The sequence below is a fragment of the Nerophis ophidion genome, linkage group LG02 (genome assembly GCF_033978795.1).
Source record: "Nerophis ophidion isolate RoL-2023_Sa linkage group LG02, RoL_Noph_v1.0, whole genome shotgun sequence".
NCBI classification, from domain to species: Eukaryota; Metazoa; Chordata; class Actinopteri; order Syngnathiformes; family Syngnathidae; genus Nerophis; species Nerophis ophidion.
Genome location: NC_084612.1, coordinates 76,902,669 through 76,929,393, shown reverse-complemented (window position 1 = coordinate 76,929,393; position 26,725 = coordinate 76,902,669). Strand labels below are relative to the sequence as shown.

At 39.4% G+C, this 26,725-nt stretch overlaps 1 protein-coding gene and 1 long non-coding RNA gene across 3 annotated transcripts in view; one reads left to right on the top strand and one right to left on the bottom strand.

The window, feature by feature from the left end:
• The window catches only part of LOC133546085 (uncharacterized), a 424,415-nt gene that overhangs the window by 78,184 nt on the left and 319,506 nt on the right, over positions 1-26,725 (top strand). The window lies entirely within an intron of this gene.
• flnbl (filamin B, like) overlaps positions 1-26,725 on the bottom strand; it is a 105,245-nt gene that overhangs the window by 56,193 nt on the left and 22,327 nt on the right. For both annotated transcript variants that reach the window (XM_061891820.1, XM_061891829.1), the window contains exons 6-16: positions 23,541-23,659; positions 23,398-23,472; positions 23,150-23,312; positions 15,761-15,961; positions 15,556-15,693; positions 15,359-15,485; positions 9,980-10,116; positions 9,718-9,911; positions 9,531-9,644; positions 6,686-6,829; positions 228-351 (exon numbers count right to left, since the gene is read on the bottom strand). In XM_061891820.1, the coding sequence (XP_061747804.1) occupies positions 228-351; positions 6,686-6,829; positions 9,531-9,644; positions 9,718-9,911; positions 9,980-10,116; positions 15,359-15,485; positions 15,556-15,693; positions 15,761-15,961; positions 23,150-23,312; positions 23,398-23,472; positions 23,541-23,659 (1,536 nt within the window). The remainder of the gene's footprint in view (positions 1-227; positions 352-6,685; positions 6,830-9,530; positions 9,645-9,717; positions 9,912-9,979; positions 10,117-15,358; positions 15,486-15,555; positions 15,694-15,760; positions 15,962-23,149; positions 23,313-23,397; positions 23,473-23,540; positions 23,660-26,725) is intronic.

Genomic DNA, 26,725 nt, shown 5'->3' with positions numbered 1-26,725 from the left:
TACATAGGTAAACATTAATTGATTGATTGATTGATAGTGGTGTACAACGGCCATCTTGGCCTGGTCGACCACCACTGGTTTTCAATTGCGAGAAGAAGTCACATGACAGAGTACAAGGCATTAGGCAAAAACAGCCGATACAAATCATTAAATCCAGATATATGGACTCTTTTTAGCTTCTAAAATGGTGAAGGAAGCATATAAAACAAGACAAGGTGCAAGGTTACCATCTCCAGCTCCGGAGCAGTCCACTGTGAAGTGTGTGGGCTCATTGGCTTTGAGGCCTGTGGTCTCCACGCCGGGGCCCGACACCTTGACCAGGCTGGGGTGGCTGCCTTTGCCGACGTTGACCTGCAACCACAAGCAGCGCAGCACTTTAATCCACACTGACCATTGCACTTGGATCGTGTGCATGCGTGCCCCCTCCCCACATCACACACCTTGAAGTTCTCTGGGTGAAAATACTCAAATGTAAACATGGAGACGAGACCAAAGTAAAAACAAAACACACTTTAAGTAATGTCAGATTTTATTTGGAAGCACGTTTTGGAAATGTACAATGGCTTTCAAAACAAAATTACATCAAATCCTTTAGGAGTTACTTTTGCTGAATGACGACCAACAAAATAAATCTTCACAACCATTGAAGTAACAAAGTAATCACAAAAAAAATGCATTGTACTATGGCTTTCAAAATAAACATACATCAAATATAGTACATCATTAACAAAATAAATCTTCACAACCATTTAATTCACAATTTAGTCACAAAAAAAAGTTGAAATGTATTATTTGTATTATACTAATGGATTTCAAAATAAACTTGCATCAAATTCAGTACTTAATTAACAAAATAAATATTCACAGCCATTAGAGTCATAATGTAGTTACAAAAAAAGTTGAAATGTTTTATTTGTAGTATGGCTTTCAAAATAAACGTACGTCAAATTCAGTTTTTACCAAAATAAATCTTCACAACTATTAGTCAAAAAGTAGTCACCAAAAAAAAGTTGAAATGTTTCAAAAATGGCTTTCAAAATAAACTTATGTCAAATTCAGTAATTACCTAAATAAATCTTCACAACTATTAAGTCAAAAAGTAGTCATCACAAAAAAAGTTGAAATGTTTCAAAAATGGCTTTCAAAATAAACTTACGTCAAAGTCAGTACAGTTGATTAGGAGTTACTTTTGCTAACAATTAACAAAATAAATCATTTACAACTATTAAAGTCACAAAGTAATCACAAAAACAAAGTTGAAATGCTTTATTTGTACTATGGCTTTCAAAATAAAATTAGGTCAAAATCAGTACAGTTGATTAAGTTACTTTATACAAAATAAATCTTCACAGCCATTAGAGTCAATGTAATCACAAAAAAAGGTGAAATGTTTTTTTTGTAGTATGGCTTTCAAAATAAACTTGTCAAATTCATTAATTAACAAAGTAAATCTTCGAAGCCATTAAAGTCATAATGTAATCACACACACGCAAAATAATTATTTGCCGTATAGATTTCAAAATAAACTTAGTCAAATTCAGTACTTAACAAAATAAATCTTCACAGCCATATATTATATATATGTATATATATATATATATATACATACACATAAATTAAACTCACAATGTAATTACAAAACAAAAAGAAATATTACGTCAAAATAAAATTACGTCAAATTCAGTATTTAATTAACAAAATAAATCTTCACAGCCATTAGAGTCACAATCTAATCACATAAAAAGTTGAAATGTTTTAACCGGTGCCAAGCTGACACATAAGCTCGTGTCTTTCATCAATTATTTTAAATATCAAGCCCAGAAAGAAAAAAATATCTTCACTCTCACAAAATAAGAAAATGAACAAATGGATATTCAAAATTAAATCAAAAAGGTGCTAGACTTACACCCAACATGCAAACTACAATCAGCAAGATGCAGTGGGCTCCATCAAAGAGTCACTTAAATACTCACAGTGTTACTGTTCGAACAGTGTAATAATGTTAGTGGCCAAAAATATTAAATATACTGTTAAATAAAACGTCTACCTTGTTTTTTTATGAATTCTTAGGCCTACTACGCTGCTGCAATTGACGCCCATTATGGTGGTACTTGGTGAGCAGGTGTTTTCTGAGGTGGTACTTGGGGACAAAAAAGTTGGGGAACCACCGGTGGAGCAGACAAAAAGTTACAAACCCCGTTTCCATATGAGTTGGGAAATTGTGTTAGATGTAAATATAAACAGAATACAATGATTTGCAAATCCTTTTCAACCCATATTCAGTTGAATATGCTACAAAGACAACATGATGTTCAAATGTGTGCAAATAATCATTAACTTTAGAATTTGATGCCAGCAACATGTGACAAAGCAGTTGGGAAAGGTGGCAATAAATACTGATAAAGTTGAGGAATGCTCATCAAACACTTATATGGAACATCCCACAGGTGTGCAGGCTAATTGGGAACAGGTGGGTACCATGATTGGGTATAAAAACAGCTTCCCAAAAATGCTCAGTCTTTCACAAGAAAGGATGGGGCGAGGTACACCCCTTTGTCCACAACTGCGTGAGCAAATAGTCAAACAGTTTAAGAACAATCTTTCTCAAAGTGCAATTGCAAGAAATTTAGGGATTTCAACATCTACGCTCCATAATATCATCAAAAGGTTCAGAGAATCTGGAGAAATCTCTCCACGTAAGCAGCATGGCCGGAAACCAACATGGAATGACTGTGACCTTCCATCCCTCAGACACTATCAAAAACCGACATCAATCTCTAAAGGATATCACCACATGCACGCAGGAAAATCTGTAAGTGCAAGTTAAAGGGGAACATTATCAGCAGACCTATGTAAGCGTCAATATATACCTTGATGGTGCAGAAAAAAGACCATATATATACTTTTTAACCGATTTCCGAACTCTAAATGGGTGAATTTTGGCGAATTAAACGCCTTTCTGTTTATCGCTCTGGAGGCGATGACGTCAGCATGTGACGTCGCCGAGGTAACACACCCACCATTTTCATTTTCAACACATTACAAACACCGGGTCTCAGCTCTGTTATTTTCCGTTTTTTCGACTATTTTTTGGAACCTTGGAGACATCATGCCTCGTCGGTGTGTTGTCGGAGGGTGTAACAACACTAACAGGGAGGGATTCAAGTTGCACCACTGGCCCCAAGATACCAAAGTGTCTGCCGCCAGACCCCCATTGAATGTACCAGAGTGTCTCCACATTTGACCCGCGATGCTAAGACAGACATGGCACAGAGATGTATGGATAACCTGCAGATGCATTTGCAACGATAAACTCACATAAATCACAAAGGTAAGTTTTGTCGATGTTGACTGCCAGCTAATCAGACATATTTGGTCGCGGCGTGATTGCCAGCTAATCGATGCTATCATGCTACGCTAATCGACGCTAACATGCTATGTACCGGCGGTGCTAAAGCAGACATGGCACAGAGATGTATCGATAACCTGCAGATGCATTTGCAACGATAAAGTCACAGTAATCACAAAGGTGAGTTTTGTTGATGTTGACTGCCAGCTAATCGATGCTAACATGCTCCGCTAATCGATGCTAACATGCTATTTTCCGGCGGTGCTAAAGCAGACATGGCACAGAGATGTATGGATAACCTGTAGATGCATTTGCAACTATATTACGTTTCCTTCCACCCACATTTAATGCGAAACAAACACTTACCAATCGACGGATTTAAGTTGCTCCAGTGTCAAAAGATGCGAAAGTCCTGATCGTTTGGTCCGCACATTTTACCGGCGATGCTAACGCAGCTATTTGGCCATGCTATGGCTATGAATAGCATCAATAGCTATTCGCTCAATAGCTTCAGTTTCTTCTTCAATACTTTCATACTCCAACCATCCGTTTCAATACATGCGTAATCTGTTGAATCGCTTAAGTCGCTGAAATCCGAGTCAGAATTCGAGCTAATGTCGCTATATCTTGCTGTGCTATTCGCCATTGTTTGTTTACATTGGCAGCACTGTGTGACGTCACAGGGAAATGGATAGTGGCATCGCGAATAGCGAAAATCAAGCACTTTAAAGCTTTTTTTAGGGATATTCGGAGACCGGTAAAATTTTGAAAAAAAACTTCAAAAAATACAACAAGCCACTGGGAACTGATTTTTATTGTTTTTAACCCTTTTGAAATTGTGATAATGTTCCCCTTTAAAGTTCTACTATGCAAATCGAAAGCCATCTATCAACAACATCCAGAAACGCTGCTGGCTTCTCCGGGCCCGGAAAAAAAAGCGGTAGAGAAGCTGCACCTTGTCTTGTTGTCATGACGACATGTCGGGCTTATCGCTGGTAACAAGCTGGTGTAAAAAAAAAAAAGGTGTAATCTTCCTCAACTCACCCTGGCGACGGCGTCTGCTTTCTTGCTCCGGCTCAGAGCTTTTCTGAACTTCTGCATGGCGGAGCCGAGGGACAACTTGAGGGCCGACAAAAGTGTTGCACGCAAAGACGTCCTTCTGGTCTCATTGAGGCGTCTTCGCTTCCTCTTCCTGCTCGGTTAATGATTTGCTCGCACACTTAAGGCGTGGACGAGGTTATCTGCGTCTTTACGAGAAGCCGTCCTCGGTCTGCTTCTACATTTGGGTCACACTGAGGATGTGTCGCCTCTGCTCAACTTGGGCATGTCATGATCTGTGCCCCGGACCGTTTTGTCATTTTCTGTTATGTTAGGGACGGACACTCTAACCACTGAGCAGGTACTTGAAGGTCTTTGGGGTCAATTCGGCAATAATTGCTCTTCATAATCTACTCTCCATTTAGTTTCTCTCTATTCATCTTTAGTTCCTATTCTACTGTAGCTGCCTATCTAGTCACCTGTAACGACAGGTGAGTGGCATTGATTGGTTTAAGAGGGTTCGTGTACGGGGGACAAGTATGCTAACTATCTTAACTTCTGTGTCATTGTGTTTAAAAGTTTTGATGGAGTTCAGTCCAAAAAAAATGAAAATGTAACACAAAAGGAACAGAGTGCGTATAGAATGCAACACAAAAGCAACAAAAATATTTGTTGGTATAAACTGAGAGTGAGTATAGAATGCAACACAAAAGCAACAAAATATATGTTGGTATTAACTCAGAGTGAATATAGAATGCAACAAAAAAACAACAAAAGTATTTGTTGGTATAAACTCAGAGTGAGTGTAACAAAAATATTTGTTGGTATAAACTCAGTGAGTATAGAATGCAACAAAAATATTTGTTGGTATAAATTCAGAGTGAGTATAGAATGCAACACAAAAGCAACAAAAGTATTTGTTGGTATAAACTCAAAGTGAGTGTAACAAAAATATTTGTTGGTATAAACTCAGAGTGAGTATAGAATGCAACACAAAAGAAACAAAAGTATTTGTTGGTATAAACTCAGAGTATAGAATGCAACAAAAATATTTGTTGGTATAAACTTATAGAATGCAACACAAAAGCAACAAAAGTATTTGTTGGTATAAACTCAGAGTGAGTGTAACAAAAATATTTGTTGGTATAAACAGAGTGAATATAGAATGCAACAAAAATATTTGTTGGTATAAACTCAGTGAGTATAGAATGCAACACAAAAGCAACAAAGTATTTTTTGGTATGAACTCAGAGTGAGTGTAGAATGCAACACAAAAGCAACAAAAGTATTTGTTGGTATAAACTCAGAGTGAGTATAGAATGCAACACAAAAGCAACAAAAATATTTGTTGGTATAAACTCAGAGTGAGTATAGAATGCAACACAAAAATAACAAAATTATTTGTTGGTACGAACTCAGAGTGAGTATAGAATGCAACAAAAATATTTGTTGGTATAAATTCAGAGTATAGAATGCAACACAAAAGCAACAAAAGTATCTGTTGGTATAAACTCAGAGTGAGTATAGAATGCAATACAAAAGCAACAGAAATATTTGTTGGTATAAACTCAGAGTATAGAATGCAACAAAAATATTTTTGGGTATAAACTCAGAGTGAGTATAGAATGCAACACAAAAGCAACAAAAATATTTGTTGGTATAAACTGAGAGTGAGTATAGAATGCAACACAAAAGCAACAAAATATATGTTGGCATTAACTCAGAGTGAATATAGAATGCAACAAAAATATTTGTTGGTATAAACTCAGAGTGAGTATAGAATGCAACAAAAATATTTGTTGGTATAAATTCAGAGTGAGTATAGAATGCAACACAAAAGCAACAAAATATATGTTGGTATTAACTCAGAGTGAATATAGAATGCAACAAGAATATTTGTTGGTATAAATTCAGAGTATTGAATGCAAATAACAGATGATCAAGGCAAGCTAACTAAATACGAATAGTGATGGTTTTCAATCTGATTGATAGATAAAGATAATGAGATAAAGATAATGAGATAAAGATAACGAGATAAAGATAACAAGATGGCCACTAACAGCTGCGCCTCTCCTCACTGGTATAAATGATAATGAGAGCTTTCTTAGCTTTGCCGCTCTTGATGGTTTCCTGCGGCCCCACAGCCTGGGTGCTTTGAGGCTGCGGAGCAACGAGGCGCTCACCATCATCATCATCATCATCACCATCACCATCACCATCATCATCATCATCATCACCATCACCATCACCATCATCATCATCACCATCCCCGTGGCGTCCCGCTGAGGCCGTGCTTACCCTGAAGGGGCTGTTGGGGATGCTGATTCCTCCCCAGGCCACGGCCAGCGTGTGCTTGAGTGCCGAGGTGGGCGTGTAAGAGCAGGAGTAGAGACCCTCGCCCTTGCTGCGCACCTTCACCTCCACAGGGAGGCCCTCCGCGTCCTAGGGACAGCAAGTGGAAGTGACATCTGTTAAGACTCTGGCGTCTCCCCCTGCTTTCATTTATACTTCTTCCTTGGTGGGCGGCGACAAACTTGTAATTCTCTTCCAAAATGCTAGGGGGCAGTGTTTCCAGAAGGAGCCACTGCAGGCGAGACACATTGTCTATTTCCTTCCTGTGAAGGGTGACTACTGTATATACAGCACGCCTGTTCAACTGCCGGCTCACCTAACTTCTCATCTGGACCACAAACATCTCCCAAATAGGTTTTTAGTTCCGCACACCTGTTTTTAGTTCCCCGTACCTGTGTTTTTAGTTCCGCGTACGTGCGTTTTAGTTCTGTGTACGTGAGTTTTAGTTCCGCGTACGTGCGTTTTACTTCCGCGTACGTGCGTTTTACTTCCGCGTACGTGCGTTTTAGTTCCGCGTACGTGCGTTTTAGTTCCGCGTACCTGTGTTTTTAGTTCCGCGTACGTGCGTTTTAGTTCCGCGAAAGTGCGTTTTAGTTCCGCGAAAGTGCGTTTTAGTTCCGCGTACGTGCGTTTTAGTTCCACGTACCTGTGTTCTTAGGTCCGCGTACCTGTGTTTTTAGTTCCACGTACCTGTGTTTTTAGTTCCGAGTAAATGTGTTTTTAATTCCGCGTACCTGTGTTTTTAGTTCCGCGTATGTGTGTTTTTAGTTCCGCGTATCTGTGTTTTTAGTTCCGCGTACGTGCGTTTTAGTTCCGCGTACGTGCGTTTTTAGTTCCGCGTACGTGCGTTTTAGTTCCGCGAAAGTGCGTTTTAGTTCCGCGTACGTGCGTTTTAGTTCCGCGTACGTGCGTTTTAGTTCCGCGTACCTGTGTTCTTAGGTCCGCGTACCTGTGTTTTTAGTTCCGCGTACCTGTGTTTTTAGTTCCGAGTAAATGTGTTTTTAATTCCGCGTACCTGTGTTTTTAGTTCCGCGTATGTGTGTTTTTAGTTCCGCGTATCTGTGTTTTTAGTTCCGCGTACGTGCGTTTTAGTTCCGCGTACCTGTGTTTTTAGTTCCGCGTACGTGCGTTTTAGTTCCGCGAAAGTGCGTTTTAGTTCCGCGTATGTGCGTTTTAGTTCCGCGTACGTGCGTTTTAGTTCCGCGTACCTGTGTTCTTAGGTCCGCGTACCTGTGTTTTTGGTTCCGCGTACCTGTGTTTTTAGTTCCGAGTAAATGTGTTTTTAATTCCGCGTACCTGTGTTTTTAGTTCCGCGTATGTGTGTTTTTAGTTCCGCGTATCTGTGTTTTTAGTTCCGCGTACGTGCGTTTTAGGTCCGCGTACGTGCGTTTTAGTTACGCGTACCTGTGTTTTAGTTACGCGTACCTGTGTTTTAGTTTCCCATACCTGTGTTTTTAGTTCCGCGTACGTGTGCGTTTTAGTTCCGCGTACCTGTGCGGTTTTAGTCCCGCGTACGTGTGCGTTTTAGTTCAGCGTACATGTACGTTTTAGTTCTGCGTACGTGTGTTTTTAGTTCCACGTACGTGCGTTTTAGTTCCGCATATGTGTGCGTTTTAGTTCCGCGTACTTGAGCGTTTTAGTTTCTCGTACCTGTGTTTTTAGTTCCACGTACCTGTGTTTTTAGGTCCGCATACCTGTGTTTTTAGTTCCGCGTGCCTGTTGTTAGGTCCGCATACCTGTGTTTTTAGTTCCGCGTGCCTGTTTTTAGTTCTGCGTACCTGTGTTTTTAGTTCCGCGTACCTGTGTTTTTAGTTCCGCGTGCCTGTGTTTTTAGTTCCGCGTGCCTGTGTTTTTAGTTCCGCGTACCTGTGTTTTTAGTTCCGCGTACCTGTGTTTTTAGTTCCACGTAAATGTGTTTTTTGTTCCCCGTACATGTGTTTTTAGGTCCGCGTACGTGTTTTTAGTTCCATGTATGTGTGCATTTTAGTTCCACGTATGTGTGCATTTTAGTTCCACGTACGTGTGCATTTTTGTTCCGCGTACGTGTGGGTTTTACTTCCGCGTACGTGTGGGTTTTACTTCCACGTACTTGTGCGTTTTAGTTCCGCGTACCTGTGTTTTTAGTTCCGCGTACCTGTGTTTTTAGTTCCGCGTACCTGTGTTTTTAGTTCCGCGTACCTGTGTTTTTAGTTCCGCGTACCTGTGTTTTTAGTTCCGCGTACCTGTGTTTTTAGTTCCGCGTACCTGTGTTTTCAGTTCCACGTAAATTTGTTTTTCGTTCCCCGTACATGTGTTTTTAGGTCCGCGTACGTGTTTTCAGTTCCATGTATGTGTGCATTTTAGTTCGCGTACATGTGGGTTTTACTTCTGCGTATGCGAAAGTAAAACGCGTATGCGTTTTTTTTAGTTTTTAATTCCGCGTACATGTTCCGGACATGTGCGTTTTAATTCCTCGGACGTGTGCGTTTTTGTGTCATTTCTACATTTGTAGTTTGTTGTGTGAAAAGATTTTCCTTTTATTTTCTATTAAAAGACCCCGAAAAAATGATTGACTTCACTATTTCAATGACTTATTTGTCTTTGACTTGCTCTTCTTCCCCGGTAGTTTATATTTACACTGTATTGTATATATTTACACTGTATTATACATATTTACACTGTACTATATATATTTACACTGTATTATTTAAGTATATGAGTTCATATTTCTTAAAAAACAGTTCATGTAGAGTTGATGTTTTTCAAGTTCCCAGAACAACTGAAGTCCCATTGAGAACTCTGAAGACCTCACCTGTGACATAATCTTCAGAGGTCCGTTCCCAGCATCCTTAGCGCTGATAGTGAACTCCGTGGCTTCATTGACCAAACAGCCGCTCTTCTCAAGTCCGGGTCCGAAGGCATGGACCTGTGGAGGGACGTACTGAGTTCAGTTGTCAGTGGGAGGAGCTTGTGGGGGGGCGGGGCCAGCCCTCACTCACCTTGCTGGGGTCATTGTTGTGGCGGTCAGGCAGGATGTAGGCCATGAAGGGACTGTGTTCGATGTCCTCGTCGTCGCAGGTGACATGGACGGCGTACTCTCCGGGCTCCGTGGGCCAGTACTGGACGTCACACGAGCCATCGTTCTGGTCCTCGCACTCGATCTTGGCCTGCGACGGACCCTCGATGGCGAAACCTGAGGACACGGCGGTTGAGGCGAGCCGGCGGGCGGGAGGACGATGACGTCACCGCAGACTCACTCACCGAGAACGCCCACGTCGCTGCCGACGGACTCCACCACGAAGATGGCGGGTTTACTCACGACCCCTCCTTCTAGACCCGGACCCCAGGCCCTGATCTGCTGAGAACCCGCCTCCGGACCCACGACCACCTCGAAGGGACTGAGGAGGGACAACAATGAGGCTTTAATAACACCACCATGACACTTTAATAACACCACCATGACACTTTAATAACATCACCATGACACTTGAGGGATTCCAAAAGTACTTATTGACAGCTCAACATGTTTACATCTTCAAATGTGTCTTCTTTTCCCAGCATGCAATGTTTAATTACACGCATGACAGAATGACACATATACAAACACACATATATAAATATATATATACACAGACACACACACACACACACACACACATATATATATACACCAGACCCCAGACATACACACATCACAACAAATACCCAGAACCCCTTGCAGCACTAACTCTTTCGGGACCCTACCATATACAACCCAGTGGGACGTCGATGAGAATGACAATGAGAAAACCTTGGAGAGGACCGCAAATGTGGTAACCGATGTCGAGTGGATCTAACATAATAGTGTGAGAGTCCAGTCCATAGTGGATCTAACATAATAGTGTGAGAGTCCAGTCCATAGTGGATCTAACATAATAGTGTGAGAGTCCAGTCCATAGTGGATCTAACATAATAGTGAGAGTCCAGTCAATAGTGGATCTAGCATAATAGTGAGAGTCCAGTCCATAGTGGATCTAACATAATAGTGTGAGAGTCCGGTCCATAGTGGATCTAACATAATAGTGAGAGTCCAGTCCATAGTGGATCTAACATAATAGTGTGAGAGTCCAGTCCATAGTGGATCTAACATAATAGTGTGAGAGTCCAGTCCATAGTGGATCTAACATAATAGTGTGAGAGTCCAGTCCATAGTGGATCTAACATAATAGTGTGAGAGTCCAGTCCATGGTGGATCTAACATAATAGTGAGAGTCCAGTCCATAGTGGATCTAACATAATAGTGAGAGTCCAGTCCATGGTGGATCTAACATAATAGTGAGAGTCCAGTCCATAGTGGATCTAACATAATAGTGTGAGAGTCCAGTCCATAGTGGATCTAACATAATAGTGTGAGAGTCCAGTCCATAGTGGATCTAACATAATAGTGTGAGAGTCCAGTCCATAGTGGATCTAACATAATAGTGAGAGTCCAGTCTTAGTGGATCTAACATAATAGTGTGAGAGTCCAGTCCATAGTGGATCTAACATAATAGTGAGAGTCCAGTCCATAGTGGATCTAACATAATAGTGAGAGTCCAGTCCATGGTGGATCTAACATAATAGTGAGAGTCCAGTCTTAGTGGATCTAACATAATAGTGTGAGAGTCCAGTCCATAGTGGATCTAACATAATAGTGAGAGTCCAGTCCATAGTGGATTAATGGGTCAGCAGCTCAGAGATGTCCCCAACCGATGCATGGGCGAGTGGTCCACCCCTTGCACTTCACCCTTGCTCCTGATGGGTGCTGGTTAGTGTCTTGCATAGCAGCTCCCTCCATCAGTGTGTGAATATGGAAATAGTGTCAAAGCGCTTTGAGTACCTTGAAGGTAGAAAAGTGCTCTCCAAATATAATCCATTTACTGTCCTAACAAGCCAGTCCACATTCTCATAAACATAAATGTTGCTTTACAACATTTATGTAAATCTGCATTATGTGAACAATTGATTTCCTGTTTCCATTCAGTCACAAACTCTCTGCTCCACACTTTTTACGAGCCGCTGTGTGAACAATAGACTCCAACATGCCAAGTGGCTGGCGTGTCCACACGAGTTTACATTTTACATTAAATCTAACTTTTACTGCAGCTTTTTTCCAGCCAGCTGAGTTACAGAAGTGATTATCTGGGAGTCCACGCTTCTTCTCCATCGTACTTCCACTCAGATTTAATCACTTTTTATTTCCTCTCTTCTGTCTCCATGCAGATTGCTTTGGTCAGGTGTGAACATCGTGATCTTTTCCATTGCGTATTTCAGATCTTAAAACAGGGGTCAGCAAGATTTTTGAAAGCAAGAGCTACTTCTTGGGTACTGATTAATGCTAAGGGCTACCAGTTTGATACACACTTAAATAAATTGCCAGAAATAGCCAATTTGCACATTTTACCTTTAATAAATAAATCTAAAAAAAAGGGTAATTCTGTCTGTCATTCCGTCATACATTTTTTTTCCTTTTACGGAAGGTTTTTTGTAGAGAATAAATGATGAAAAAAACACTTAATGGAATGGTTTAAAAGAGGAGAAAACAGGAAAAAAATTAAATGTAAATTTTGAAACAGTCGAATTTCGACTTTTTAAAACTCAAATTCAACCGAAAAAAAATGAGAAACACTAACAAATTCAAATCCTTTTGAAAAAAAAAAAAATTTATGGAACATCATCAGTAATTTTTCCTGATTAAGATTATTTTTAGAATTTTGACATCTTTTAAATATGTTAAAATCCAATCTGAACTTTGTTAGAATATATAACAAATTGGACCAAGCTATATTTCTAACAAAGACAAATCATTATTTCTTCTAGATTTTCCAGAACAAAAATTTTAAAAGAAATTCAAAAGACTTTGAAATAAGATTTAAATTTGATTCTACAGATTTTCTAGATTTGCCAGAATATTTTTTTAGAATTTTAATTACAATAAGTTTGAAAAAATATTTTAAAAATATTCTTTGTCGAAAAAACAGAAGCTAAAATGAAGAATTAAATTAAAATGTATTTATTATTCTTTAGAATAAAACAAAATTAATTTACTTGAACATTGATTTAAATTGTCAGGAAAGAAGAGGAAGGAATTTAAAAGGTAAAAAGGTATATGTGTTTAAAAATCCTAAAATCATTTTTAAGGTTGTATTTTACTCTAAAATTGTCTTTCTGAAATTTATAAGAAGCAAAGTAAAACAATAAATTAATTTATTTAAATAAGTGAAGACCAAGTCTTTAAAATATTTTCTTGGATTTTCCAATTCTATTTGAGTTTTGTCTCTCTTAGAATTAAAAATATCCAGCAAAGCGAGACCAGCTTGCTAGTAAATAAATACAATTTAAAAAATAGATGCAGCTCACTGGTAAGTGCTGCTATTTGAGCTATTTTTAGAACAGGCCAGCGGGCGACTCATCTGGTCCTTACGGGCGACCTGGTGCCCGCGGGCATCACGTTGGTGACCTCTGTGTTAAAGCAAACCACCAAGAACTGCTGAGACTGTTAAGAAGAGGCAGGATTAAATGTGTTCATTTTGCCACACCTGCTGGATTAAAGTTGTTCTGTGTTTTCTCAAAATTAGGCTGACATTGGACATCTGTGCTGTGGAGTTTCAGGAAGTATGAGGAGGTTTCCTGAGTATTTATAAAGGGTCTGATCACAACTTTAACCCCGATTGAGAACTAATGGAAAGATATGTAATTAATGAGCCTTTTGTCTGCTTTTGTCTATTGCTGCACTTTAGGAATTTATTTGACTGATGCATGTTTTTCCCCCGCATTTATTATTTTTATTGTATTTTATATCTCATTTTTGTGGGCTACTTCTTTGGAGGAAAACAAAAAATTGCCGCGTGTGTAATTGTACATCTGGACTTTGTATGTCAAAAGTCCAATAAACTGATTTAAAAATATATACATAAACATTTTAGAAACACATCAAGTAAAAAAGGTTCAATTTATAAAACTTTTACAGTAGCGAATAAAAATGAACCAAAGATGTAAAAGATTGTGTGTGAGCTCCGACCAGTGAAGTGAGTGCAGCCATTAGTGTTGCGCCTCTGGTTTCAAGACTGTGCAAATAAAAACCAGATCCAGATCGAAAATCCAGTCAGAATTTGTGTGTGTGTGTGTGTGTGTGTGTGTGTGTGTGTGTGTGTGTGTGTGTGTGTGTGTGTGTGTGTGCGTCTCACTTCCTGAACCACCAAGTGTAGGGGAGGGGGTTAAAGGGGGTTTATCCCCAGGGGACACATCACTTCACTCGAGCCCTGCATGCTGTGTGGAAACTACTAGAACACACCTTTGTGCTGACTTGTTCAATTAAAAAAAAATATATATTCTCGGGCAGGGTAAAAAAAAAATCATATATTTATATATATATTTGTGTATTTGTATATATATATATACACACATACATACAAGTATACAAACACACACACACACATACATGTACATACATATATGCATATACATACATATATAGACATACATATATATACATATACATACATATGTATATATATATACAAATATACATACATACATATATATATACGTACATATATATATACATACATACATATATACACATATACATAATATATGTACACACATTATATATATATATATATATATATATATATATATATATAAACACATGTAAATGTATATATATACACACACACACACACATTATATATATATATAATATATATATATATATATATATATATATATATATATATATATATATATATATATATATATATATATATATATATATATATATATACACACACACACTCACACACACATATATATATACTGTACATACAAACACACTCGTCACGTCACGAGTAACACTTCACCTGTCATCATTTTCAAAATGGAGGAGGATGATATCAATCATTTGAAGATTAAGGGCTATTCAGTAGGATTTAAGGTCCAAGCTGTTGAATATTCTAAAAAGAACAGTAAGCAGCTATGTTTTATTGATATACCGTAGCTGCGTGTGTCAAATAGTCATTAAATGACTCCCGCCTCCTGGTGGTAGAGGGCGCTAGTGATCCTTCTTGCGACTACTCGGCTGCAGAAGAAGTGACAACAAGCAGCCATCGTTTATGTTTTCCTCTCGCTTGCACTTTTAACATGGAGGATTACATATCTAAAATAAAACAGTTTTCTAAACTGGACTTTCAATGGAAGCAGGAGGTAATAAAGGAAGATCTCCATCGAGACAGAGAGACTTTTAAAACTGGAGAAAGATAAGGAAGACTTCTATAAAGAAGTTATCGATGCTTTTGATCAGAAGGAGCTGCGCATGGACTTCATTTATAAGTAAAGGTAAGACCATAATAACGTTTTTTTTAATTAAATGTGCTTTTCATGATGGTATTCTTACATCACACTCAAATGTATAAGCGCAGGCCTAAATGTACCGCATGCCTTTGGTAAACGCTGGAGTGAGAAGAGGTTTTAAATCAATTAGCGCCCCGGCGGCAATTGAAGGAAATACGTTCCTTGTGTTTAATGACCTCTGAGGCTTACTGGCCTGCAGTATTTGAACGTTGTTGACTTGGAGAAGTTGGCGAGACTCTGCATTTCAAAGATGGACTGCACACCACTCACCTCTTGGGGATATGCTGCCCCCCCCAGGCGATGGCCACGGTGTATTTTCCGGTACTGAGGGGGTAATACTCGTACGAGTACACGCTGTCTTGACTGGATATCTGCTTCACCCGCTCCTCGCCGCCCTCTGAAAAAAATGACAATTGAGTGTTTTTAACAACTCTTGGCTTCTTCCGCGCGGGTCAGTCAGCACTCACTGGGATCTTTGACCGCAACCTTCAGCTCTCCACTGCCGGCGTTCCTGGCGTCCACCCGGAAGTCGCCCACTTGTTTCACCCTCAAACCCGACGCCTGCAGGCCACGCCCCATCGCCCTGCAGGCCCCCGGCAGGCAGGCTGCGGGGCCACACCAGAGGTTTAATTAAGAACGGTCGGCGCGGTCTCATCGGACCCAAGATCTCACCTGGGCCCACGTCCACCGTGAAGGGACTCCTGGGGACGGCGGCGCCGCCGAAGGTGACGCTGACGGTGTGCGGGCCGGCCTGCGTGGGTCGGTAGGTGCTGCGGTACAAGCTGTCGCCCTTGTCCTCTAACATCACCTCCACGCTGTTGTCGCGGCCTTGAGGGTCTTTGATGGTGACCGTCACGTCTCCTTTGCCCGCCCCTGGACAGAAGACACGCACGTTGTGGACAGGATGGACGTGGAAAAGTCACGGCGTCACACCCGAATCAGCAAATTATATCTAAACACCTGCAAATGGCCACAAGATACACTGACATCATCGTCTGGACTACAGTCGTCTCCATACCAATGTTTTGGTACCGGTAACAAAATGTAATTCGATACTTTGATACTTTTCTAAATAAAGGGGAACCACAAAAAATTGCATTATTGGCTTTATTTGAACAAAAAATCTTAGGGCACATTAAAATATGTTTATTATTAGGGATCGAGCTCCCTATTGTATTTCTAAGGTTTAATTATTAGTATACCGCCGCCTCTTTGAGCTGTAATTTGACCCGTTTAACATGCTTCAAAACTCACCAAATTTTACACACACATCAGGACTGGCGAAAATTGCCATCTAATAAAAAACCAAACCCCAAAACTCAAAATTGCGCTCTAGCGCCCCCTAGGAAAAAACACAGGCAAAACCGCTTGTAACTTCCGTTAGGAATGTCGTAAAAACTTGAAACAAAAACCTCTATGTAGGTCTCACTTAGACCTACATTTCATAAAATGACATCCTTCAGCAAAAATCCAAAGGAAGTTGGCAAACACCCTTTCTAAAAAAAAGTTTCCTCAAAAAATTTAATTTTTGCCTCTTTGAGCTGTAATTTGACCCCCTTAACATGCTTCAAAACTCACCAATTTTTACACACACATCAGGACTGGCGAAAATTGTCATTTAATAAAAAAACAAACCCCAAAACTCAAAATTGCGCCCCCTAGGAAAAAACACAGGAAAAACCGCTTGTAAGTTCCGTTAGGAATGTCGTAAAGACATGAAACAAAAACCTCAATGTAGGTCTCACTTAGACCTACATTTCATAAAATGACATCCTTCAGCAAAAATCCAAAGGAAGTTGGCAAACATCCCTTCTAAAAAAAAAGTTTCCGAAAAAAATTTCCTTTTTTGCCTCTGAGCTGTAATTTGACCCCCTACAAAGGCTTCAAAACTCACCAAACTGGACACACACATCAGGACTGGCGATAATTGCCATCTAATAAAAGAACCAAACCCCAAAACTCAAAATTGCGCTCTAGCGCCCCCAAGGAAAAAACACAGCCAAAACCGCCTGTAAGTTCCGTTAGGAATGTCGTAAGGACATAAAACAAAAACTTCTATGTAGGTCTCACATAGACCTACATTTCATAAAACTGACATCCTTCAGCAAAAATCAACAGGAAGTTGGCAAACACCCCTTCTAAAAAAAGTTTCCTAAAAAATTTAATTTTTGCCTCTTTGAGCTGTAATTTGACCCCCTTAACATGCTTCAAAACTCACCAAACTGGACACACACATCAGGACTGGAAAAAATTGCCATCTAATAAAAGAACCAAACCCCTAAACTCAAAATTGCGCTATAGTGCCCCCTAGGAAAAAACAGATAAAACTGCTTGAAACTTCCGTTAGGAATGTCGTAGAGACATGAAACAAAAACCTCTGTGTAGGTCTCACTTAGACCTACATTTCATAAAACTGACATCCTTTAGCAAAAATCAACAGGAAATTGGCAAACACCCCTTCTAAAAAAAAGTTTCCTAAAAAATTTCATTTTCGCCTCTTTGAGCTGTAATTTGACCCCCTTCAAATGCTTCAAAACTCACCAAACTGGACACACACATCAGGACTGGCAAAAATTGCCATCTAATAAAAGAACCAAACCCCAAAACTCAAAATTGCGCTCTAGCGCCCCCTAGGAAAAAACACAGGCAAAACCGTTTGTAACTTCCATTAGGAATGTCGTAGAGACATGAAACAAAAACTTCTATGTAGGTCTCACTTAGACCTACATTTCATAAAACTGACATCCTTCAGCAAAAATCAACAGGAAGTTGGCAAACACCCCTTCTAAAAAAAGTTTCCGAAAAATTTCATTTTTGCCTCTTTGAGCTGTAATTTGACCCCTTCAAATGCTTCAAAACTCACCAAACTGGACACACACATCAGGACTGGCGAAAATTGAGATCTGATAAAAAAAAACAACCCACAAAACTCAAAATTGCGCTTTAGCACCCCCTAAGAATAAAACACGGACGAAACTGCTCCTAGGAAGAAAACACAGACAAAACTGCTTGTAACTTCCGGTAGAAATGTCGTAGAGACATGAAACAAAAACCTCTATGTAGGTCTCACTTAGACCTACATTTAATAAACTACATCCTTCAGCAAAAATCAACAGGAAGTTGGCAAACACCCTTTCTAAAAAAAAGTTTCCTAAAAAAAAAATTTTTTGCCTCTTTGAGCTGTAATTTGACCCCCTTCAAATGCTTCAAAACTCACCAAAGTGGACTCACACATCAGGACTGGCGAAAATTGAGATCTAATAAAAAAAAATGACAAAAAACCACAAAACTCAAAATTGCGCTCTAGCACCCCCTAGGAATAAAACACGGACAAAACTGCTCCTAGGAGGAAAACACAGACAAAACTGCTTGTAACTTCCGGTATGAATGTCGTAGAGACAAGAAACAAAAACATCTATGTAGGTCTCACTTAGACCTACATTTAATTCATTTACATCCTTCAGCAAAAATCAACAGGAAGTTGGCAATTACCCCTTCAAAACAAGGGTTTTGTAAAAACCCGTCACCTTTTTTCAAATATTATCTCCTCTGAGGACATTTGTTGTGTCGGCTTCAAACTCGCACAGGAGAGAGAGTGAACCCTTCTGATTAAAAGTTGCGAAAAGAGTTTTAATAACTGCTCCGGTTTTGATTTTACGAGCCTTCAAAGAACTGCTGCTCTGCTGCTATCTCAAGATGGCTGCTTAAAAGCCAGCGTGACCACACAATGCAGAGAAGGTAGGTACTGTGCGGGTAAAGATATGTTGACTGGGTGAAAGAAGGAGGCACCAGTTTGACTCCAGGATACAGAGAAGGTAGGTAATGTGCAGGTAAAGATATGTTGTCTGGGTGATGGCAGGAAGCACCAGCGTGTAAGGCTGACAGAAAGAAGCACCAGTGTGACCCCAGGATGCAGGGAAGGTAGGTAACGTGCAGGTAAAGATATGTTGAATGGGTAAAGGCAGGAAACACCAGCAAAAGTCGGTCCCATCCATCGCTGCTTGCAGCTTGAATTTTAATTTAGTCCTTAAATAAAATAGTGAACATACAAGACAACTTGTCTTTTAGTAGTAAGTAAACACACAAAGACTCCTAATTAGTCTGCAGTGACATATTATGTCATTTATACACCTATTATTTTCTACACATTAAGGAAAAGCTGTAAAAACGGACTATCTACTTGTTCATTTACTGTTAATATCTGCTTAATTATTCTTGTAACATGTTCTATCTACACTTCTGTTAAAACGTAATAACCATTTATTCTTCTCTTCTTTGATACTCTACATTAGTTTTGGATGATACCACACATTTAGGTATCGATCCGATACCAAGTCGTTACAGGATCATACATTGGTCATATTCAAAGTCCTCATGTGTCCAGGGACGTATTTCCTGACTTTATAAACATAATACCCATTTTAAAAAATAAGAAAAAAGGGTAAAAAATATTGAAGTAATCATGTAGTATCGACGAGGTACACTATTGTACTTGGTATCATTACAGTGGATGTCAGGTGTAGAGCTAACCATGGCGTTTGTTTACATTGTGACGGCGGTGAGCTATTTTATCCTCCTACAGTGCGTAGTGAAGCATGTTTAGCTATTCCTCGTCCTCCAGTGATAATGCTACTTGTATGAAGCGTATTTGTCACCTAGTTTTGGATGATACCACACTTTTAGGTATCGATCCGATACCAAGTCGTTACAGGATCATACATTGGTCATATTCAAAGTCCTCATGTGACCAGGGACGTATTTGTTGACTTTATAAACATAAAATCCATTTAAAAAAAATAAGAAAAAAGGGTAAAAAATATTGATGTAACCATGTAGTATCGACGAAGTACACTATTGTACTCGGTATCATTACAGTGGATGTAAGGTGTAGATCTAACCATGGCGTTTGTTGACATTGTGACGGCGGTGAGCTATCGTATCCTCCTACAGTGCGTAGTGAAGCATGTTTAGCTATTCCTCGTCCTCCAGTGATAATGGTACTATAAGAAACTTATTTGTCACCATGGAGGTGAGGATTAGTCATTTAAAAGTAGCTGAAACGTTAGTTGCTAGCTGGCTAGCTCTTCCCGAGGGTGTTTCAGTGTTATAACTTCACCTTTATCTTTACTTTTTAAGTCCAAATGCGTCCGTTCTCCCTTTTCAGTCTACACGCTGTGTCTGCTTCTAAGTACTCTGTGTGAGTGCGCTGCCCAACATGCTCCTCTGCTCGTAAAACTAGCAATGTCACGACACGCACCTGTGAAGTGAAAACCATTTCAGATGAGTACCTCTTGAAGCTCATCAAGAGAATGCTAAGAGTGTGCAAAGCAGCAATCAGAGCAAAGTGTGGCTATTTTGAAGAAACTAGGATATAAAACATGTTTTCAGTTAAGTACAAAACTCCACATGTTCAATCATAGTTTTGATGTGACGATATACAATGTAAATAGTCATGACAATAAAGAAAACATTAAAATAAGGTGTGGCCAAACTTTTAAACTGTAATGTACATTTTCCAATGATGTTAAAATCAAGAGTACATTTCCTGCAATTGGGTGCATTTCTACATTATATTTTAACTTTAGATTTATTCTCATCTACCAACCTCTTATTGACACTAACACGTCCTATGTAGTGTACCACAGTTTTTAGTACGGTAGATCATTTACTAACATTTTTCCATCCATCCATCCATTTTCTACCGCTTATTCCCTTTCAGGGTCGCGGGGGGCGCTGGCGCCTATCTCAGCTACAATCGGGCGGAAGGCGGGGTACACCCTGGACAAGTCGCCACCTCATCGCAGGGCCAACACAGATAGACAGACAACATACACACTCACATTCACACACTAGGGCCAATTTAGTGTTGCCAATCAACCTATCCCCAGGTGCATGTCTTTGGAGGTGGGAGGAAGCCGGAGTACCCGGAGGGAACCCACGCATTCACGGGGAGAACATGCAAACTCCACACAGAAAGATCCCGAGCCTGGATTTGAACCCAGGACTGCAGGACCTTCGTATTGTGAGGCAGACGCACTAACCCCTCTGCCACCGTGAAGCCCATACTAACATTTTTATCACTGAAAATATTCTCGTAAAACTCTTGACATACAAGTAAAGACCTCAGTAAACATTAGTAGATCATTTACTAACATTATTATCATTGAAAATGTCACGTAAATTCTAGAGCAGGGGTCACCAACGCGGGGCCCGTAAGGACCAGATGAGTCGCCCGCTGGCCTGTTCTAAAAATAGCTCAAATAGCAGCACTTACCAGTGAGCTGCCTCTATTTTTTTAATTGTATTTATTTACTAGCAAGCTGGTCTCGCTTTGCTCGACATTTTTAATTCTATGAGAAACAAAATTCAAATAGAATTTGAAAATCCAAGAAAATATTTTAAAGACTTGGTCTTCACTTGTTTAAATAAATTCCTTTTTTTTTCTTTGCTTCTTATAACTTTCAGAAAGACAATTTTAGAGAAAAAATACAACCTTAAAAATGATTTTAGGATTTTTAAACACATATAACTTTTTACCTTTTTAAATTCCTTCCTCTTCTTTCCTGACAATTTAAATCAATGTTCAAGTACATTTTGTTTTTCTACTGTAAAGAATAATAAATGCATTTTAATTTAACTCTTCATTTTAGCTTCTGTTTTTTCGACGAAGAATATTTGTGAAATATTTCTTCAAACTTATGACTAAAATTCAAAAAAATTATTCTGGCAAATCTTGAAAATCTGTAGAATCAAATTTAAAACTTATTTCAAAGTCTGTTATATTTCTTAAAAATTTTTGTTCTGGAAAATCTAGAAGAAATAATGATTTGTCTTTGTAAGAAATATAGCTTGGTCCAATTTGTTATATATTCTAACAAAGTGCAGATTGGATTTTAACCTATTTAAAACATGTCATCAAAATTCTAAAATTAATCTTAATCAGGAAAAATTAGTAATGATGTTCCATAAATTCTTTTTAAAAAAATTTTAAAAAAAGATTCAAATTATTTAGTTTTTTTCTTCTAATTTTCGGTTAAATTTTGATTTTTAAAGAGTCGAAATTGAAGATAAACTATGTTTCCAAATCTTATTTTCATTTTTTTCGTGTTTTCTCCTCTTTTAAACCGTTCAATTAAGTCTTTTTTCATCATTTATTCTCTACAAAAAACCTTCCGTAAAAGGAAAAAAAATGTACAACGCAATGACAGACAGAAATACCATTTTTTTTATATATATATATATTTATCTGTTTCTATATATATTTATTGTGAGAAATCATTAAAATGATCAGTGTTTCCACAAAGATAAATATCATTAATTATTAATAATAACAGATTTAAAGGTAAATTGAGCAAATTGGCTATTTCTGGCAATTTATTTAAGTGTGTATCAAACTGGTAGCCCTTTGCATTAATCAGTACCCAAGAAGTAGCAGGTTGCTGACCCCTGCTTTATAACATGCATGCGTTTCCCATTTGGCAACTGTATCCTGTAGCCCCGCCCCCTCAGGTAATATACTTCCTGTGTTGTGACCTCTGTTTACATCCGCCACGTCAAAAACATACCTTGTCGCTGGCTAGTAATAAATATGCTAGAAACTACGTCACGCGGGCCAAGTGCGACCCGCCGGCGTCTTCAGTTTATCTCGCGGGACGGCACGTGTCCAATAAACAATTTGGCCCTAAAATACAAATATTGCCATTTTGTCACCATCTGGTGGCCAATGAAAGTCAGTGGCCACTAATTGTACATGAGTGTGTCTGCATGCACAGCATTTACTTACATGACCCTATTTAAACAACCTTCCCTAGTCATGGTATGGAAAAAATTCTAACCACCACAAAAAATGGTCAAACCTAACCTGCTATTTGAACTTACTGGATATTATAAAAAAAGGTTCAATCATTAAAAAAAAAAAAAAAAATTAGCTACACCCTTTTTTAATCCTATGCAACATTTTGACCAAAGAACTACAATTACATGCTTTGAGACCAGAAGGAAAATCCTAATATAACCCTTTTAAGTGTGCGAGAAAACACAAGACTTAACAGGTCCTCTTACCGGCAGTGTAGATGTCAAAGTATGCGGGTTTGTTTGCGACGTTGCCCACAGGTTCGATCCCCGGCCCTTTCACCGCCACCTTGGAGGCATCACCCAGGGCCTTGTCCACGCTGACCTGGAAGGGACTCTTGGGAATGGGCTGGCCTGCAAACAGCACGGTCACCTAGGAAACACAACCACACGCCTTTCAGCTTGGCGGAGGTCTCCAAAAGCAAAATGTTTGATGAGTCATTAGTAACGACGGCGACCATGTGGGGTCCCAGGACTTGAGGAACGTAGGAGACTTTGTAGGTCTTCTTGGCCTCATTGGGCTCCACCTTCAGCTGGGACACACAAAGACAGACCCGGGTCAGCATCCTGGTCAGAAGGACGAGGCGACTGAGATGTTTACCTCCTCTCTGGCGCCGTCCGGTTGGTCCAGATAGACGGTGACCTGACCCTGGCCGGCGCTGAAAGTGTCCACTGTGAACACCGCGGGGCGGAGCACCCTGTTGCCCGTAGGTTCGATACCTGCAAGAGGCGTCAGTCCTTTCAAAACACAGATTGGTAAAGACCAGAGGGCGGGCTCACATTACAACAGTTTTAAAATCTCTGCATTAGCTCCCCATGTGATTCAGGATTAATTTCAATGGTTTAAAAATGTTTTTATGGCAATGGAGCTTCTTATCTTTCAGATTATCTTTTACCCTACGAACCTTCCCGGGTCTTGAGATCCTCCGGCACTCATCTCCCAATTATCCCAAAAGTTATGACACAACATTTTCCACCATTATGGCCCCAGTCTGTGGAACAGCTTGTCGTTTTTAAGACGTTGATGTTTTTAAGAGCAGGCTTAAGACTAGAGATGTCCCATAATATCAGGGCTGCCGATATTATCGGCCGATAAACGCTTTAAAATGTAATATCTGTGTTGTGATCCGCTGCCCGGATCACATTTTGATTTTGGATTTTGAGTCCTTTTGTGTTTTCTGTTTGTCTTGGACTTTTTCAGTTCCTGGTTGCCCTCCCTTGTTTTGTTCTGTTACCATAGTTTCTCATTTGTTCCACATGTGACTTGTTTCCTGACGCGCACCTGTGTTTATTGATTACGTCCTTATTTAAGCCTGCCTTCTCCCTTCTTTCGATCTTGGTCTTTTGTTTGCAATAAGCAACACTCACCTATGCTTCTTGTTCCTGAATCGGTGCTAAGTTTTAGCTTTAGCTTCCCGTGCGTTCGGCACGCATTTTCTTTTGTTTATTTCTGTCCATTTTTGTACCCGTGTGGTTATATTTTTTGTATTAAATCAAGCCCTTTCCTGCAAGTCCTGTCCGACTGGTCCTTAGCATCCTGGGCTTGAACAAAACGCGCATAACTATGCGTTTGCCACGTGACTATCGGAAATTATCGGTGTCTGCTCGGAAATGTTTGGTATCTGTTTCAAAAAGTAAAATTCATGACTTTTTAAAACGCCACAGTACGGAGTGGTACACGGACGTAGGGAGAAGTACAGAACACCAATAAACCTTAAAGGCACTGCCTTTGCGTGCCGGCCCAGTCACATAACATCTACGGCTTTTCACACACACAAGTGAATGCAACGCGTACTTGGTCAACAGCCATACAGGTCACACTGAGGGTGGCCGTATAAACAACTTTAACACTGTTACAAATATGCGCCACACTGTGAACCCACACCAAACAAGAATGACACACACATTTCGGGAGAACATCCGCACCGTAGCACAACAGAACAAATACCCGGAACCCCTTGCAGCACTAACTCTTCCGGGACGCTACAATATACACCCCCCCAACCCCACCCACCTTAACCTCCTCATGCTCTCAGGGAGAGCATGTCCCAAATTCCAAGCTGCTGTTTTGAGGCATGTTAAAAAAATATAATGCACGTTGTGACTTGAATAATAAATATGGCAGTGCCATGTTGGCATTTTTTTCCCATAACTTGGGAGTTGATTTATTTTTGTAAAACCTTGTTACATTGTTTAATGCATCCAGCGGGGCATCACAGCACAATTAGACATAATAATGTGTTCATTCCACCACTGTATATATTGGTATCTGTTGATATCGGAATCGGTGATTAAGAGTTGGACAATATCGGAATATCAGATATCGGCAAAAAAGCCAATATCGGACATCTCTACTTAAGACCCACCTTTTTGAATTTGACTTTTACCTATACTTGACCTTTTGTTTTATTAAGTTATGCAATATTTTATTTAGTTCCATTTATTATATATTGGCAACACTAAATGGTCCCTAGTGTGTGAATGTTGTCTGTCTATCTGTGTTGGCCCTGCGAGGAGGTGGCGACTTGTCCAGGGTGTACACTGCCTTCCGCCCGAATGCAGCTGAGACGCCACCCCGAAGGGAATAAGCGGTAGAAAATGGATGGGATGAATATTATATATTTACTGTATATTATTTTAATTGTTATCTTATTAATAGTATTTAATTTTTATTTTTATCGAAATACATTTGTATTTTATCCTTTATCTTTACTCATGGTTCTTACTGTTTTGCAACTTTTATTTATATTTTACATCCCAGCATTCCCCAGAGGGAACCATCTGCTTCGGGGGTTATGGGCCATGCTGTGGGGGCCTTTTGTGTCAGCCTCCTGGTGCAGATGTGATAGTGTTTACTCACCTGGCTCCTCTGTACTCAGCCATGAAATTATTTGTTCATATTTAGTTTAGTTTAGTCTTTATTTGAAGGGACAATGCACAGAAACATTAAGCTCAAAGACAGATATGTTCTGTACCAGATTATAGCTAAATAGCTCATTTCCATCTGCTGTCCCTGGCTACCTAAATTAAAGGGATAGAAAAATCATGCAATAAAATGATGACAATAAAAATCACATCATAGCATGTATTCAAATTAAGGAAAGTCATAAAATGCCCTTTCATGGACACATACTTAATATACAATACAAGCACACCTCATTTACATCTTCACACAAAGACAATACATGCTCTTGTTCACATCTGTCATCATTTGTAAAAATAACCATGATTTTAACAGACAAACCTCACAATTTGGAACAAAAATGCTCTCATGGATAAACATAATAAACATTAAGTGTATGTGTCGAACACAGTGTCCACCTTATTGACCGTGTGAGCAGCTTTGATTGCTCCAAAGCCACTTTTTGACTTCAATTGTCAATGAAAAGTCATCTGTTAGACTTTTCAAGTTTGTTGTGAGGTTGTTCCATTCCTTTATGGTTTTATATGAAAAGGCTGATTGTCCAAAAGATGTTTTACATCTGGGTGCAACTATATGTCTTTGCATACCGTATTTCCTTGAATTGCCGCCGGGTATATAGTATGTGCCTGCCTAGAATTAACGCCGGGTCAAACTCGTTTCGCAAAATATGATTTTTATTAGCGCATGCCTAGAATTACCGCCGGGTCAAACTCGTCACGTCACGAGTGACACTTCACCTGTCATCATTTTCAAAATGGAGGAGGCTGATTTCAATCATTTGAAATCGCATAAAGAGAAGAAGATTAAGAGCGATTCAGTAGGATTTAAGATCCAAGCTATTGAATATGCTAAAAAGAACAGTA